The 17,059-nt window shown below is 44.7% G+C and overlaps 2 protein-coding genes across 8 annotated transcripts in view; both read right to left on the bottom strand.

The window, feature by feature from the left end:
• The window catches only part of Tomosyn (syntaxin-binding protein tomosyn), an 870,373-nt gene that overhangs the window by 389,263 nt on the left and 464,051 nt on the right, over positions 1-17,059 (bottom strand). For all 6 annotated transcript variants that reach the window (XM_076202137.1, XM_076202139.1, XM_076202138.1 and 3 more), the window contains exons 4-7: positions 14,544-14,678; positions 8,316-8,379; positions 6,440-6,650; positions 5,886-5,961 (exon numbers count right to left, since the gene is read on the bottom strand). In XM_076202137.1, coding sequence (XP_076058252.1) covers positions 5,886-5,961; positions 6,440-6,650; positions 8,316-8,379; positions 14,544-14,678 — 486 coding nt within the window. The remainder of the gene's footprint in view (positions 1-5,885; positions 5,962-6,439; positions 6,651-8,315; positions 8,380-14,543; positions 14,679-17,059) is intronic.
• On the bottom strand, positions 533-1,596 carry LOC143035279 (uncharacterized). Of its 2 annotated transcripts, none has more exons than XM_076202143.1 (2): positions 764-1,596; positions 533-666 (listed from the first exon to the last, which is right to left on the bottom strand). In XM_076202143.1, exons 1-2 carry the CDS (start codon positions 956-958, stop codon positions 658-660), a joined length of 204 nt encoding a protein of 67 aa, XP_076058258.1. In that variant the 5' UTR covers positions 959-1,596; the 3' UTR covers positions 533-657. Both variants share the same exon structure in this region; 1 of them encodes a protein (XP_076058258.1).

Below are 17,059 nucleotides of genomic sequence, written 5' to 3'. Positions count from 1 at the left end.
CAGTAAGCGCGGCTCTTGGATGGCGATCAGCAGTAGTCCCGCTTTCGCATCCGCATTGCTCTTATCTTCAAGGAAGATGGCTACAACTGGTAGCAGTTCGATGAAAACGACGGAATCAAGTCGCTCAACCCATCTAGTAGCGCAGAGGCCGACCAACTTCTGCCACTTTGAGGATGTGCGGTGTTTCACCAGCTGAGTAAACCTCGTAGAACGCATGTTCAAAGAACTAATGTAGTTGTAAACCTCGTTGAGGGTCTGGAGAGCGAGTATGACTTCCTTTTTGTTACAAGCCTTTGTTAATGCTAGGTTCAGCCGATGATTGCAGCAGTGGATCACCTTCGCGAGTAGATATTCTCGCAGTATAACTGCTGCACATCCGCGAAACTTCCCCCATTATGGCATTGGCTCCATCAAAACAGAGACTGCGACAGCTGTTCATGTCGAGATCGACACTATCTAGTGTCCCGAGAAGAAGACGAGCCAGTCCTTCTCCAGTCAGGTCTTCGGCATGCATGAAACCCAGAAGCTCCTCCCTCAATTGGTCGTTGCTGAAGTGACGGACGCAGAAGGTAGTTTGTTCTTTCTTCGCAACATCCGTCGTCTCGTCCATCATGATAGCAAAGATTCCAGCAACTTGAGACACCATCTTCTCTTGCACTAGTCACCCTACAAATCAAGATATCACTTAGATATTTCTTGCAATATTGAAATACAAAAGTATAAAAAAAATAACAGTAAAAATAGTATACGGACAACGTTTCACCTGATATTTCGATGTTTTTTTTATAGTCTTCTTAATGACAGTACTATTCTTGTTGGATGTCGTAAGAAGCTTCGCTAATTCAGCATCGCCGCCATTGGAACGGTACCGCAACAGCGCTCGAAAAAGTCCTTCTCCGGTTACACTTGAAGCGGATAAATCTAAGGGGCCGTCGTCACCGTGTCGAAGGGGAAGCATATTGCGGCCACAAAACAGTAGTCTCAATAACTGGAACAAGCAGACGGCGGTTGCTCTCAATTTGCTCCTTACTTTTCCGAGTCATAATTACATGAACAGCTCTCGTTGGATGGCGCAGTGTCCAGAAACTGTTGCATCCTAACCATGCTGGTTTTATGATAGCCGTTGCCGTTGTGGTTACTGAGCACCTCAGTAGCTTTTTTATATTTGTGCATCGCCTGCAAAACTAAGGTTCCCGGCTTCGTCTGTCCTCCAGTTCCAGCTTGGTCACCACCAAACAAAACACAAACGATGTAACAGCCGCCTTTCTTTGATGCAGAGTATTTGAGCCAAGAGTACATGGAACACAATCCGGGTTGAAAGCGTCTCTCATGGCCACCTTCATTGGTATAATGAAGTGTCTCTAAAGTTGGCGATTTTTGATGAATCATAGCAAGTTTAGTCCGTTGCTTGCGTATTTTAAACAAAGTTGGCGATATCAACTGAAGTAGGCGGTGTCTCACTTGAAACTGTCGAAACGTTTCCTTCCTCGGTAACTGGATCCTGTTGACTACAAGCCGCCGCTCGATCTCGTCGTCATGGTTCCTGGCCGATTTCGATTTGAAAAAAATCAGTTATTGTCCGCTCCATCGCGATCACCTAATAAAAACACCACAGTATGCTATTAATAAACAAAAATGGTAAGAATTTATTACAAAGCAAAGCGATTCCCAGTGAAACTTTATTTTTTAAACAAGTCATCATTTGACTCGTATGAAAAATTAACATGAGCGACTCAACCAAGGTCTATCGAACTTTTCACAGCCTTAAACTTTCTTACCGAAACACTTATAAACATAATTATCTCATGATAATGTTCTTTGACTGATTTTGAACAAATCTGACATATTTAACTGATTGTTGGATTAGAGGTAGTCGACTGTAGCAGAAAGTTCTTAGACGCCAAAAAATGGTTAGTTGGGTCGGGTCGGGCCAAAAATAACCTTCATTTAGTCCAGGGGTCATCAAACTTACTTGTATCTCGTTCTGTTGACAAATCATACATGTTCGTGTACATACACATGTGTACATAACCAGAACACAAGAAAATAACATGCATGATACTACTTAGTTTTCATATATTTCACATCTTAGACTATGTATATACATATTTCACTTTTTCATATCACACATTGGGTTCCAACCTGTTCGGTGAGAATTCGCCGGCTCAATAAGCAAACGGATCAACCAAGAGGGTCGCTACAGTTTTGTTCCATCGTCTGTTCCCTTGATCTAAATAGGATTATTCTCTTTATAGTGATTTCGATTTGATTACTGACCTTCATTCGGGACTTAGACGCTATAATGACGTTCCTAAAAAATAAGGATACTCATAATCCCTGATCAGGGCAGAGGGAATTTTTCTCTTTAGGTATAATAATTGAATATGGATATCTATTCGATTCGGACAACCTCCAATGACGTCACGGCACGTTTTGTTTGGTGATATAATATCAAGATTATTCATCACCAAACAAATTGTCAACAAGTTTCCTCCCCCTCCCCCTGACCCGACCTCATGTCACATAAGGGTTGGGGTAGCGACATCTATTATTTTCCCAGTTCCTTTCCCTTTGTAAGAGGTTGCTATTTAAGACAACGTCCTCCTTCCACTTTGTACTACTGAAGAGGATTGCAGTCAGCAATCGAAATATATAGTTTCGCTTACACCAACTTTCTTTCGTCCGACTGTGGTGTTGTGATTTACAAATGTGTTACTACATTTCTCACCAGTGACATATATATATATATATATATATATATATATATATATATATATATATATATATATATATATATATAGATATATATATAGTGTGTGTGTGTGTGTGTGTGTGTGTGTGTGTGTGTGTGTGTGTGTGTGTGTGTGTGTGTGTGTGTGTGTGTGCGCGTGTGAGAGAGAGAGAAATTAGCTAGTGAACAGTGACATCAGTCAGATAATTTTTATGGCAAAGCGCATAGGACTCGAACCTACAGCTCTGAGGCCAAGAGGCTGCTAAGACGGTGTCTTAAATCACTCAGCTAATTGGGGTACAAAACTCTCCGAAATCGAAACGCTGCAGGTTCCCGAGAATAGAAAAGATCGCTGCCTGCGACCCCATATCCTTTTTCACCGGAGAGCCGACCCCAACTCGTAGTAAGGGGTTAAGGACCGGAACGAATCACTTGTCACGCTTTCGCCATTGTAACTATGTGAGAAATTTGCTAGTGAACAGCGACCTCAACCAGGTAATTTTTATGGCCGTAGCGTATAGAACTCGAACCTACCGCTCTGAGGCCAAGAGGCTGCCAAGACGGTGCCTTAAACCATTCAGCTACTTGGGAGTACAAAAATCTCCGAAATCGAAACACTGCTGGTTCCCGAGATTATGAAAAGATTGCTGCCTGCGACCACATATACTTTTTCACCGGAGAGCCGACCCCAACTCATAGTAAGGGGTAAGGACCGGAACGAATCACTTTCACGCTTTCGCCATTGTAACTATGTGAGAAATTCGCTGGTGAACAGCGACATCAATCAGATCATTTTTATGGCCGTAGCGCATAGGACTCGAACCTACCGCTCTGAGGCTAAGAGGCTGCCAAGACGGTGCTTTAAATCACTCAGCTACTGGGGGTACAAAAATCTCCAAACTTGAAACGCTGCTGGTTCCCGAGATTAGGAAAGATCGCTGCCTGCGACCACATATACTTTTTCACCGGAAAGCCGACCCCAACTCGTATCAAGGGCTAAGGACCGGAACGAATCACTTTCACGCTTTCACCATTGTAACTATGTGAGAAATTCGCTGGTGAAATGCGACATCAATTAGATAAATTTCATGGCCGTTGCGTATAGGACTCGAACCTACCGCTCTGAGGCCAAGAGGCTGCCAAGACGGTCGCAGGCAGCGATCTTTCCTAATCTCGGGAACCAGTAGCTTTTCAAGTTGAGAGAATTTTGTACCTCATGTAACTGTGTGGTTTAAGGCACTGTCTCGGCAACCTCTTGGCCTCAGAGCTGTAGGTTCGAATCCTGTGCACTACGGTCATAAAAATTGTCTGATTGATGTCGCTGTTCACTAGCCAATTTTTCACATATTTACAATGGCGAAAGCGTGAAAGTGATTCGTTCCGGTCCTTACCCCTTACTACGAGTTGGGGTCGGCTCTCCAGTGAAAAAGGAAATGAGGTCACAGGCAGCAATCTTTCCTAATCTCGGGAACCAGCAGCGTTTCGATTTCGGAAATTTTTGTACCCCAAGTAGCTGAGTGGTTTAAGGTACCGTCTTGGCATCCTCTTGGCCTCAGAGTGGTTCGAGTCCTATACGCTACGGCCACAAAATTATGACATATATATATATATATATATATATATATATATATATATATATATATATATATATATGTATATATATATATATACATATAATGAAATATAGTTGTTGTTGTTGTTGTTTTTCCCTAAGAAGTTATTGTCTATTTGTGCATATTTTGAGTTAGGAACTGAAACGAATATTCTGTTGGTGTTGTTGTGTGTAGGTGTTCTTTTACATGGTTTTGATGGCTTTGTGTTTCAATTTGAGACAGAAATTAACCCAGTTGAATAACGCAGAGTGGAAAATATAATGTATAATAGAAGAATAAGTTAATGATGAAATTCCTTTTTGGATACTGTAGTGATGAAAACAAGGAACGGAATAAAATGCAAAGTGTATGGAAAACGAACATAGAAAATTACATTAATTTTCATTCAGCTCACAATGCAAGAATCAAATCTGGAATAATTATTGGATTCATATTAAGAACCCTAAGGATATGTAGAATTTGTACATGATGAATTTAACCATATCTTTAAATCTTTCCAGGAATTAGCATATCCTTTAGGCTTCCTTATAAAATTGAAACACAAAGCCATCAAAATTATGGAAAGGAACACAGCGCCTACAGGCAACACCAACAGAATATTTATTTCAGTTCCTAACTGAAAATATGCACCAATAGTTAGTAACGGTTAGTAACTTCTTAAAAAACAGCAGAATAAATTTAGTTACTTCAGCGGGAAAGAAAATTGGTGAGCTTACCATAAAAAATAAATAAATAAATAAAGAATAAATAAAATAAAATAAATAGAAAATAAAATTTTATATAAAATTCCTTGTGCAGGTTGTCAGGAGGCCTGGATAAAAGACTTGAAGAACAGAAGAGGTATGTGAGATACCACAGAACATCAAATGCACTAGTATTTCACATCGACGAAGGTCATCTGCCAAATTGGAAAGAAACCTACATATTACGTAGGGAACTGGGAAAAAAGAGAAGGAATACTTTGGAGACGGTATACATTGCCACCAAAAACACTGCTAATTCTCGTTGGGGGTTTATGTCCTGGTCTCAAATGTCCGTACAGCTGGCGGTTGGCGAGTGTGAGAAAATGAGACCGAGATGAGGTCACGCAGGGTTGTCAGATCACAATGAAAGCTGTTGACGCATTTTGATTCCTCTCCTGTTTTAAGTCCACTGAGGAAGACCCTAGAGGTCGAAACATCTGGTTCTGAGTAAACTCACTACTCTTGCCTTAACTTTTCATTTTGCCACCTCACCTCCATATATATATATATATATATATATATATCTATATATATATATATATATATATATATATATATATATATATATATATATGCACATTACATGAAATATATTTTGTTGCAACTTGTAATATGGACAGAACGTACACCACCCCACTCGATCCCCTGCATGGTGAAAGAGGCTTTTTTTTGCAGAGACCTCTTCAGGAGACTGAGAGGATGGGGGGGGGGGTGTCAGTTTTTCTGCTGCCTCGGAAGGTTGTAGGGTTTCTAAGTGTAGTGTGTGCATGTAGTAGGAAGGTATTGTCAGCCACTTACCCTGTTTTGCTGGATTTCCACTCGACTTTCTGTATGGGTTTACAGGGCTCCTGCTTCCCGTCCTTGTTATTTTTGGCTGCGAGAAAGACATAACATAATAAGTTTTCAAATATATAAATACATATACATATATATATATATATATATATATATATATATATATACAAATGCATATATTTATGTGTGTGTGTGTTAATCTCGTTACTCCTACATATGATGGCTGGGATCTTATCCACATGTGCAAAATTATCTTAACATTTTAAAACGGGGAAATAAGGTTCCATCAAATGAATATAGAACAATTCAACAGCAACCCTTTAGAGTACTGGTTCAAGGACCCTTAAGTTATGCGGTAGGAACGCGCTTCCGCCTAACGTTGCTAGGACAGCATTACAAATACAAATACACATTATGAAATAAACGAGATCACCTTAAAATCCCCTTTGTTAGCAGCGAGGTCGGCCCGCCGGCTTCTCGATATATTTTTGTTTAGGGTAAGACAACCACATAGTTTCTTTAATATTCGCTCTGTTGCAAAAGTTGAAGGCACTTACCGTGCGGAAAGATGGTGGAGACCGGCTTGGGACTTGTTTGCTTGACTGCCCACGTGGTGAGAGAGCCGTCCGTGTGACTACACATGAACTGCTTCCCTTCGTAGTGCCAACATACCGACTTGAGGGGCTCCGCGGCTTGGTAGCGAACCTCAGCCGCGCGGTTCTTCAAGTCCCACACGACAACCTGGCCCGACTCGTAGCCGATCAGGAGCTGCAAGAGTCAAGACACTCAGACACACGTCTTCAAATCTGTCGTCCAGAAAACAAACATACGATATCTACTTGAACAGAGGGGGCTTCTCATTTCTATACATAGCCCTACATGTAGCATATATGCCGTCATATGCTGTGGTATCGAGTTCTCTCTCTCTCTCTCTCTCTCTCTCTCTCTCTCTCTCTCTCTCTCTCTCTCACACACACACACACACACACACACACACACACACACACACACACACACACACACACACACACACACACACACACGACGCCAAACTGTTAAGGAAAGTAAAAACTGAAAAGGATTGCGAATCACTGCAGGAAGACCTGAATAAGGTATGGAACTGGAGTCAGAAATGGGAAGTGGACTTCAATATTAAGAAGTGTAGCATAATGGAGTTACGAAAAAGCAAAAACAGAATATCAGGACAATATAAAATTGGAACCAAGGAAGTAAAGAAGGAGAGATCCGAAAAAGATTTGGGTGTAATTATCTCAAATGACTTGTCCTATGACAAACAGATAAACAAAATTGTCAGAGAATCCTACAACTTACTAAGATCAATAAAAGTGGCATTTACATATTTGGACGAATAAATGATTAAAAAAATATTGGTCACACTGATGAGGCCTAGACTAGAATATGCGGCGACATTATGGTCACCCAGTACCAAAAAGAATATAAAGAAAATAGAAAGAATCCAGAGAGCAGCCACAAAAATGGCACCTGCATCTGCAAACTTGTCATATGAGGAGAGATTGGCTAAACTGGAGTTACCTACTCTGGAGCAAAGAAGAGAGAGAGGTGACCTACTGACCATCTACAGAATCATGAAGGGCACAGAAATATTCGATAGTGAGGACTTGTTAAACTGGGACAGGAGAAGCACAAGAGGGCATGGAAATAAAATAAAAAAACATTGCTACAGAAGAGATCTGAAGAAAAACAGTTTTCCACATAGAGTGGTGGACACTTGGAACAAACTGAACAATGAAATAGCGTGCGCAAAAACCATTCATAAGTTTAAAAGCAAACTAGACACTGCGAGATACAAAGGCGGGACATCACGAGCGTAGCTCCCCTTCCCGCAAAATACAACTAGGTAAATAAATACACACACATACACACACACACACACACACACACACACACAAACACACACGCGCGCACGCACACACACATACACACACACACACACACACACACACACATACACACACACACACACACACACACACACACACACAGGGCTCGTGACAGCTAATCAAGCGGTCCGAAATCGATTCCCGCCCAGGGCTGAAATAATTTCAGCATCGCTGCACTACGAGCCGGCACTCCAACTCTCGTAGTCAAATAGTTGTGTGTGTGTGTGTGTGTGTGTGTGTGTGTGTGTGTGTGTGTGTGTGTGTGTGTGTGTGTGTGTGTGTGTGTGTGTGTGTGTGTGTGTGTGTGTGTGCAAAGTCACAGCATTACCCATATATCAGGTATATATGAACTCTTAAGCTCTCATCCGGGAGGGTAATGGCTGTCGATCGAGAGTCCAACACGTGATCCTAGACAATGATGAATCACACACACGCACACATGCACAAACGCACACACACCTTGACCTCGACCCACTAATGACACGAAATCACAGAGAGCAGTTCGGCTGACCTTGCTGGGGTCGATGGGGCAGTCGCTCAGGTGAACCACGGGCCCAGGGTGAGTCTTCCGTGATCTGCAACGAAAGGGGAGAGAGAGAGAGGTCATTAGTATAGAGAGGCAAAGGTCCTGCAGCTACGGGGAGGGAAGGCCGATCCTCCGGGCCGCAGGGCCACGCGTGAGGAGGCCCACGGGAGCGGGCTTCCACATGGAAATGCACGGGGACTGCACGAACGCATGCACGCACAAGCTTTCTGCCTTAGGTTTCTATCTTATTTCAAAACTCCTTACTGTCATCCAGGCTCCGTTCATATTTACTTCTTCCATTTCTCCCTCCTATTCCTTCGCACTATTTGAGCTTCATCCTGAATGACAGAACTTCTATCTGGAAAAATGTTATGAGTGGAGTTCCTCGGGGTTCCGTTCTTGGACACTTCTATCTATACATACATAATATACCAAGGGTTTTTTCACCCTCACAAGGGAGGTAGCCCAAGTCAAAGGCATAATCCGCTCCCACCAATTTCATCCCCACAATACTCCACTCCCAATCACCACCCCTCCCTCCCTCTTTTCTATTTATAGTGTATATATAAGTGATATAGACCATGGACTGGATTCTACTGTCTCAAAATTTGCTGACGATACAACGCTGTATGTAACAGCAATTGATAATTTGAAGCAATTGGATATTCAAGAAGATTTAGATAAAATACAGCAATGGTCTGAAAAATGGCTAATGAAATTCAATACAAGTAAATGTAAATTTATGCACACAGCTAAAAAATAACACCAAGTAAGACTACATGTTATTTGTATAAACGTTATTACAAGTGGATAGTGAAAATGATCTTGGTATAATCTATTATCAGTAACGATCTCAAATCATCTAAGCAGTTTGTTTCTGTCTCAGAGAAACCAAATAATATTCTAGAACTGATTACACGATCTTTTGATTTCAAAAGTATAACTGTCATCAACCACCTATGTAGATCATTAGTCCGTCCACATTTGGAAAAAAACTGTGTTAGTACGGTCACCGAATCTCATCAAAGACATTGACAGATTAGAACAAGTGTAGCAGCGAGCCACAAAATTTATTCCAAATACCAGAAATAAATCGTACGAGAACCGCCTAAAACATATGAATCTATTTTCCCTAAAAAAGCGTAGACTCAATAGAGGCAGGTCTTCAAGATTTGAAAAGGAACTGAAAACATCAGAATAGATGAATTTTTCACACTGATTATGAATCAAACAAGAAATAACGGTCTCAAGCTGTCAGGACGTAGACTTAATTTGGAAGTGAGTAGCGACAACTTCGCCAATCGTGTAGTCAATGAATAAACTTCCTGCAAAGGCTGTGCAATGTAGTACGGTTCGATGTTTTAAGATTCATATAGATAAACACCTTAGCAATATGCTGTAATGCCTGCCAATTGTTTATTTATTTCTTCGTTTAACTTTCTATTATTAGCATCCGACCTACTTATGGACCAAAATGTCTTCTGTCGATATGCTCTTCCTTTGTAATTCTTTGAAATCATAATCATCATTATCACCATCATATGATACCCCAGTCTCCTGCGCGGCAAGGAACCATCACGTGGAAACGAAATCGGCAGTCAAATTACTCGTCACTTCACATCCTTATCTTCGGGTGCGGTGCCTGACCAAACACTCTGCGACATAAAACGTACATCACGCACATCAACGTGGCCATGCATATGCATGTGTGTGTGTGTGTGTGTGTGTGTGTGTGTGTGTGTGTGTGTGTGTGTGTGTGTGTGTGTGTGTGTGTGTGTGTGTGTGTGTGTGTGTGTGTGTGTGTGTGTGTGTGTGTGTTTACCTAACTAATATACATAATAGCTACGCTCGCGAAGTCTCATCGCTGTCCCTACAGGGGGCAACTTTTGCCTTAAATCCATTTCAAAAGCTGTCACCAGTGAATTAAGACGCTTGTCCAAAGCGAATAAAATCAGCCCGTGTAAACGATGCTAAAGAATACTTGCGTGGTCATTGAGGGCCTATCAAAACACATCCCAATTCTACAGCGAGTACACCACCAGTCTCGTGAGAGACGACGACGTGGGCCTGGGGGTCGGGGCCACTTTCTACCTCTGAAATGCTTTTATGAACTACTAGTGGGAGGGAGTATGTCTGTCCCTTCCTTATCACCGAGTGCATCTTTTTCCACTCCGGCTGCCGCCAGGCGATTTTATTCAGCCCAAGGGAGACTCACCCCCTGAGCAGTGCAAAGGAGGAAGCTGTATGAGCTCCTGTTGTTCTTGCTTCGCCTCTTTAGATACACCGAACCTCTGCTGAGCTCGGCCATTGGAGGGCTGTCGATATCAAATGCAACTAAAACACTTCCTGCAATCACCATTTCTTTCTGGGGAGCGGTATCGTCACTTTGGAGTTATATTTCCCGTAAACTGCAGCGGGTCGGATTTCAGCGACCGTTATCGAATTCCGCTGTGTAACGGTTGACGAGTCAGTGCAACACATCCGTCGCTGATGATCGCATGGGCTCGGTTTATCCTTTCTCGCAACGCCAAAGGTCCATATCTCGGTGGAATGGAATTTCCACTTTTTTTTTTTTTTCAAATTGCCCCGTTACTGGAAAGCAATCAAAGGCCGAGTGTGAGTGAGTGAGTGAGTGAGTGAGTGAGTGTGTGTGTGTGTGTGTGTGTGTGTGTGTGTGTGTGTGTGTGTGTGTGTGTGTGTGTGTGTGTGTGTAGGGAAGGAGCGTGGGTGCATGACGAAGGAGTCTCGCGTGACGTGACGTGTCTTGAGGCCTGAGGAAGCTGGTCGAAACCGGAAAGGGGCATTCTAGTCTTGAAAGACATGAGTGATGAAGATCCCGAACCACGACTCCAGATCCGTGGGTCTTCAGCCTTCTTCAGGTGGTGAATGGGCAGGACCCTCTGAAAACCGAGTCGGGTATCACCCCCCCACCACCACCACCACACACACACACACACGGAAGATGTGCACAACATGAACCTCCTCAAAAAACTTTTTGAACGTTTTGTTTACAGACCTCCTGAAACTCTTGTCTTCCCTAATGGCCCGCATACTATGGCGATGGTTGGTTTCAACGACACAATGATGTGCATTGTGTACAGACTGTACACCAGGAGGGTTGGGGAACATCCGACCCACCGAGGTATTTGGTCAGGAGGCCGCCGGCCATGGCAAAGGTACGACTCGAAAGTCAATAAATCTGTGTCCTACGATTTTTTTTCCATGACAATACAAAGGGAAAGGAGGACACAACAGAGACTGGAACGAGCAGCCGATGGAATAGCCACATAAAGAAACGAACTAAATCGGAGGATGGGTTTTAACCTGTATAGGCACGGGTAATACCTCCTGTCGAAAAGCAGAAATACAACTCCGTTCCAGCGTGCTGAAAATGGCTAAACATCGACTTGATCCTACTACCGGCCTCTTCCGTTGGAAATGTCGCAGTCGGTCGGTCATTGGTGTCAAGAATGGGAAAGACGGATTTGCCGAACACCTCCAGGGAAATAAAACCATTCATTGGCAGAGGGAAAGAAACGGAGGGAAAGGGAGAGGGAAAAAACAATATCTATTTATTCATCTATCTACCTATCTATCTCCATCCCTCTGTCCCTCTTTCATTCTCGCTCTCTCCCTCTGTCCCTTTTTCTCTCTCCCTCTTTCCCTCTCCCTCCCTCCCCCTTCCCTTCCTCCCTCCCTCCCTCCCCACTCTCTCTCTCTCCCTTTCTCTATCTCTGAAAAAGGGGTCCGTCTCGGTGTGACATCTTCAACTCCCGTTGATTTTTGTTTGTTTGTTGTGGCTAATAACGCCAAACGCTTTACTTTTTGAGTTCGGGACCGGGGTGGAGGTGCAGCTCCCCTGGGACTGACGAAGTCAACAAGACTCTTGCAGAGCATCCAAGTTTTGAGAAGTCTGGGCCGCCGCACCGCCCCGTCTGCAACAAAGCCCGGGCCACAGACAGGTCCAAAGAGTGGTTCCTGGGATGTGACCGGTGTAACCTCGGCCAAGTTAGGCAGAGGACAGTTTTATTTTCTGGGGTCGCTTGCTGCGGTCATTGGAGATGTGGGTGTGACGATGAGAGGGTGTGACGGTAAAAGGGGTCAAGGAAGCGAACAGATGTCGGGGCGTAGTGACGAGCACGACGAGTAGTAGGTACGTGAAGCTGAATGAACCAACTCTTCAGGCCCACGGAATTGTACTGACTGGATTCGGAATACAAGAGAGGATGGAAGGAACAGACTAAATGTAAACAACATAACGCATTTTTTTAGAACAGGGTAGTTCCACCGCCCACCCACCCCTTGCCACGTCGCTGTCTCCGATCAGGGTCCGGCGACCCTGTGACGGGGGCTGAGCGCTCCTGCTATCCCAAAGGACCACCATGGTGATTTAGCTACTAACATGATGCACAGGGGTTGGGGGTTGGGTTGATAACGCGATTGCAAATTACGAAATGGAATGCACGATCGTTCGGACTGATATACTCTGTTCAATCTGCTTGGCCGAGACGTTCTTCCCTAGTGCACCTCATCCTCCTCCTCCTCCTCCTCCTCCTACTCCTCTTCCTCCTCCTCTTCACTTTCGCCGAAGTTCAACTTATGTCGCGGACATTTCCTGCTTTATCTGTGGAACCCTCCTGTCAGAACTGCCCTCCCTGACTTTCTCAAATTCTTTCCACACCTCCTGTCCCTCCCTCCCCCCGTCCTCTCTCTCTCTGTCTCTCTCTCTCTCTCTCTCTCTCTCTCTGACCTCTACGCTTCCTCACCCGCATCCTGTGACCCTTCCTATCTGCCCCGCGCACCCCAAGGACACGATGGGCCACGGTGGCAAAGCCTGAATTGCTACAGAAGGAGATCTTTAAGTATGTATCTTGGTCGGATGCAGAACACAGAGAGAAATAACATCAACAAAGGTATAAAGTGACAATTTCCTTGTGAATCAACCAACAAATACGAAATGGGACGCACAGAACGGGTTATTATGCCATTTCCTCTAGTCTCTTACTCTCCTTTCCTCTCCTCTCCACGGAGCGGACATAAATATTCATAATTAATGGAGGGGTGGGGAAATTGTCAGAGGTATAGATGACGGGGGAGGGAGGGAGGGAGTGAGTGAGTGAGGGAGGGAGAAAGAGAGAGAGGAGAGATGAGAGAGGGTCCTACTGCTCAACAACTCTCTTTGAAGGTTCGGGCAAAACTTGAACCTGCCCGCCCCCAAGCTGAATAAAATCCGCGGTTATCAGCCAAGTCGACATTTGCGAGATATACGGTCATGTCTGAGGGACTTAAGCAAGTCTCTCTGGAGAACAAGAGAAGCTGAACAGTATGGCGGCTTACGAGTCACTCTCCGCAGAGTCTAAACGGTCAATGTCCGGGGATAAGTGGCCAGCAAATGGCAATACTGCCGTCTTGACATCCCTTGTTCGACCCTACGTCAACCCGAGAATCAAAACTGTTAAAGGGATTATCACACTGGGCTATCTTCCCTCCAACCTCCGATTCATCGGCGGTACCGTCCGCCTCCACGACTTTTTCCGTCGTAAAATCGCTACGGTATTTTTTTTTCTCTCAACAATTTACAAAGAAAGTCATTTGATATGCGGGAGGAATTTTTTTTTCCTCCAGCATATTTCCGAAAGCTGCAAATCTGCTCCAACAGTCGGAGGAAAATAACCCAATGTAATAACGCCTTACCGCACAGGAACAAGTTGCCACTGCGCTTGAACTTCAGACCGACGGATCTTCAACTTTGACTCTGAAAACTTGGTTTTTTATTACACATCATATACAAGAACAAATTTCCTTTCACATGAAATAAGGTACAATAAATGGCGAGAAATTTAAAACTCACCTTATTCATACATACATAAATACATATACCAAAAGGCCCTCTCCCCATCATTAGGGGGGTGGCCCAACAAGAGTTATACCCCCACCCGATGACACCCATTTGTTGTCCCAGCTCCTTATGGACGGGGGGTCCTCCCTGTTTCCCGCCCGCTGCCCGGGTCAGAGGTAGTGCATCGATACATAGCACCTCCACAGCAGGGCCCAACAAACTGAAGCTGGGCTACCCCCACTGCTTCACTTTTTTTTTTTTTTTTTTTTTTTTTTTTTTTTTAACATGAGATGGCCGAAGCCAATGTCGTTCGGGCACAGGGCCCACCACAAAAGGGGAGGACTGAGAGAAAACAAATTTCTTTCGATACTTACAACTCGATGGCCTTGTTCCAGTTGACGATGTAGCCAGAGAGCTGGAAGACCTCGAGGTTAACGACGTGGATGTTGCCGCGCTCCGTCCCGACGTAGAGCCACTTGCTTTGGAACGGCAGGTGCATGCAAGTCAGCCTGTACGGAGAGAAACACACAGGCAGACGGTCAGCATCAATTTTCAATTTTTACAAACGAAGTGACATGGCACCGTGCCTCTCACAGACACGGAACGAAAGAAATAACATGATGTATGAACGCCGTTTCTACAAGCAAATCCTGACTACCTGTCGGTGCGTTGCGTTCAAGTGTTTAAATATACAACTCCTCCTATGGGATTCGAACCCTAAGCGGTTCAGGCACGTCTAAAGGGAGCAGCTTGGATGTAGTCCTGCACTCTCCCGACGTCAACTCGCGATCCATGCATTGTCACCTGTCCATCAAAACTGATGACAGCCAGAGGGACAGCGAGTTGGTTCGTTCGTTTCACTGTGCCAAAGTTGCAATCCAGCGCGCAGAACGTTCAGTAATAATACCGTAATTGTCGTCGTCCTGGTTACAAGCTGATTTACACAAACTCTGGGCAACCTACGAGGAGTTGCAAAACTAATCTAACAGGAGACTGGGCAAGGAGAGAGAGGAGGGAGAGGTAGCGGGCACCAGCAGAGAAGGAGGAGGGAAGAGGAAGGAGGGAAGAGGGAGGGAGGGAGGAGGGAAGAGGGAGAGAGGAAGGAGGGCAACGGTAACAGCACACGGAGGAAGATAAGGAAGAAAGAGGGAGGGTAGGAGAAAGAGGAGAGAGGAGGGGAGGGGAGGGGAGGGGAGTGGAGGGTAGAGCAGGGGAGGGCGATAGAGGGAGGGGAAATGCGAGATATGGAGGGGAGGGAAAGGGAAGGGACGGGATGGGAAGGGAAAGGAGAAGAAAGGAACGGAATGGAAGGGAGGGGAAACGAAAGGTGGGAAAGAGAAGGGGAGGGAAGGGAAGGGAAGGAAAAAGAAGGAAAGGAAAGGGAAAAGAAGGGAAGGGAAAGGGAGAAGAAAGGAAGAGAGGGATGGGAATGTAAGAAAGGGAAGTGAAAGAAGGAGAGAGTGAGGGAGGGGAGGGAGAGTGAGGAAGGGAAAGGAGAGAGTGAGGGAGGGCAGGGAGAGAGAGAGAGGAAGGGGGGTCAGGAGATGAGGCAGGGAAAGAAAAGAGGCAATGGGGAAGTGAGGGGAGTGGCGAGTTGGAGGGAGAAGACGGATGGAAAAGAAAGAGGATAAAAAGTGGGAAAGGGAAGAGGCGAGGTGGAAAGGAGGGGAGGTTGAGGGGGTGAAGTGGAGGAGGGGAGGAGGAGAGGGAAATCGAGTGCTTCGTGAGAAGCAAAGAGTTGGCAGGCTGGCAGGCTGGCAGATGTGGTAGGCCTGCCAGACCACAAAATCGCTAAGATTGAACAACCGAGCGCGGGCCGAGGATGAGGTTGTGGCTGTTCCCACGAGACGACTGGGAGGGGGGGGGGCGCCTCGTGGGCAAGAGGGCGGCGGCGGCGGGAGGGCGGGAGGGCGGGCGAGGACAGGCGTAATTACAGTGTAGGGGTGGCGGCAAAGAAAGAGAGGAGGGAAGAGGAAGGAGAAGGGGGAGGAGGAGAAGGAGGGGAAGGAGGAGGGGGAGGAAGAGGGGAAAGAGGAGGAGAAGGAGCAGGAGAGGGAGGAGGAGGGGGAGGTGGAGGAGGGGAGGAAGAGGAGTAGAGGAAGAGGAGGGGAGGAAGAAGAGGGGGAGGAAGAGGAGGGGGATGAGGAAGGGGTAAAAGTTGAGAGTGGAATGAGAAGGGGTAGGAGGGAGAGGACGGAGAGGAGGACAAGGAGGAGGGGAGGAGGAGGGGAGGAGGAGGGGAGGAGGAGGAAGGGAGGGAGGAGGAGGAGGGGGAGGAGAAGGAGGGGGACGAGGGGGAGGACAGGATGCATGGGTGATCGATAAAATATGGAGGGAAACGTATGGAAGTGAAACGAGGAAAAATGAGCTGTAAAATAGTAATAAAATTGAAAACATCACGGGGATGACAGGATAAAGAAATATGGAGTCAAGACGAAAATAAGAAACTGAAAACTGAGAAAGTCGCAGAGAAAAGGTGGGGAGGGGGTGATGGAAGACTAAAATATATATATATATATATATATATATATATATATATATATATATGTATATATATATACATATATATATATGTATATATATATATATATATATAAATATATATATATATGTATGTATATTTATATGTATATTTAACTGGTGAGAAATGTAGTAACACATTTGTAAATCACAACTAACACCACAGTCGGACGAAAGAGTTGAGTAAGCGAAACTACTGAAGAGGATTGCAGTTAGCAATCGAAATATATAGTTTCGCTCACTCAACTCTTTCTTTCGTCCGACTGTGACGTTAGTTGTGATGTGTATTCCTATATACATAATATATATATATATATATATATATATATATATATATATATATATATATATGTGTGTGTGTGTGTGTGTG

This window comes from Oratosquilla oratoria, chromosome 18 (genome assembly GCF_046742065.1).
Source record: "Oratosquilla oratoria isolate Oo_2021 chromosome 18, ASM4674206v1, whole genome shotgun sequence".
NCBI classification, from domain to species: domain Eukaryota; kingdom Metazoa; phylum Arthropoda; class Malacostraca; order Stomatopoda; family Squillidae; genus Oratosquilla; species Oratosquilla oratoria.
Note: the sequence above shows the minus strand (reverse complement) of the source record. Positions and strands in the feature narration are given on the sequence as shown.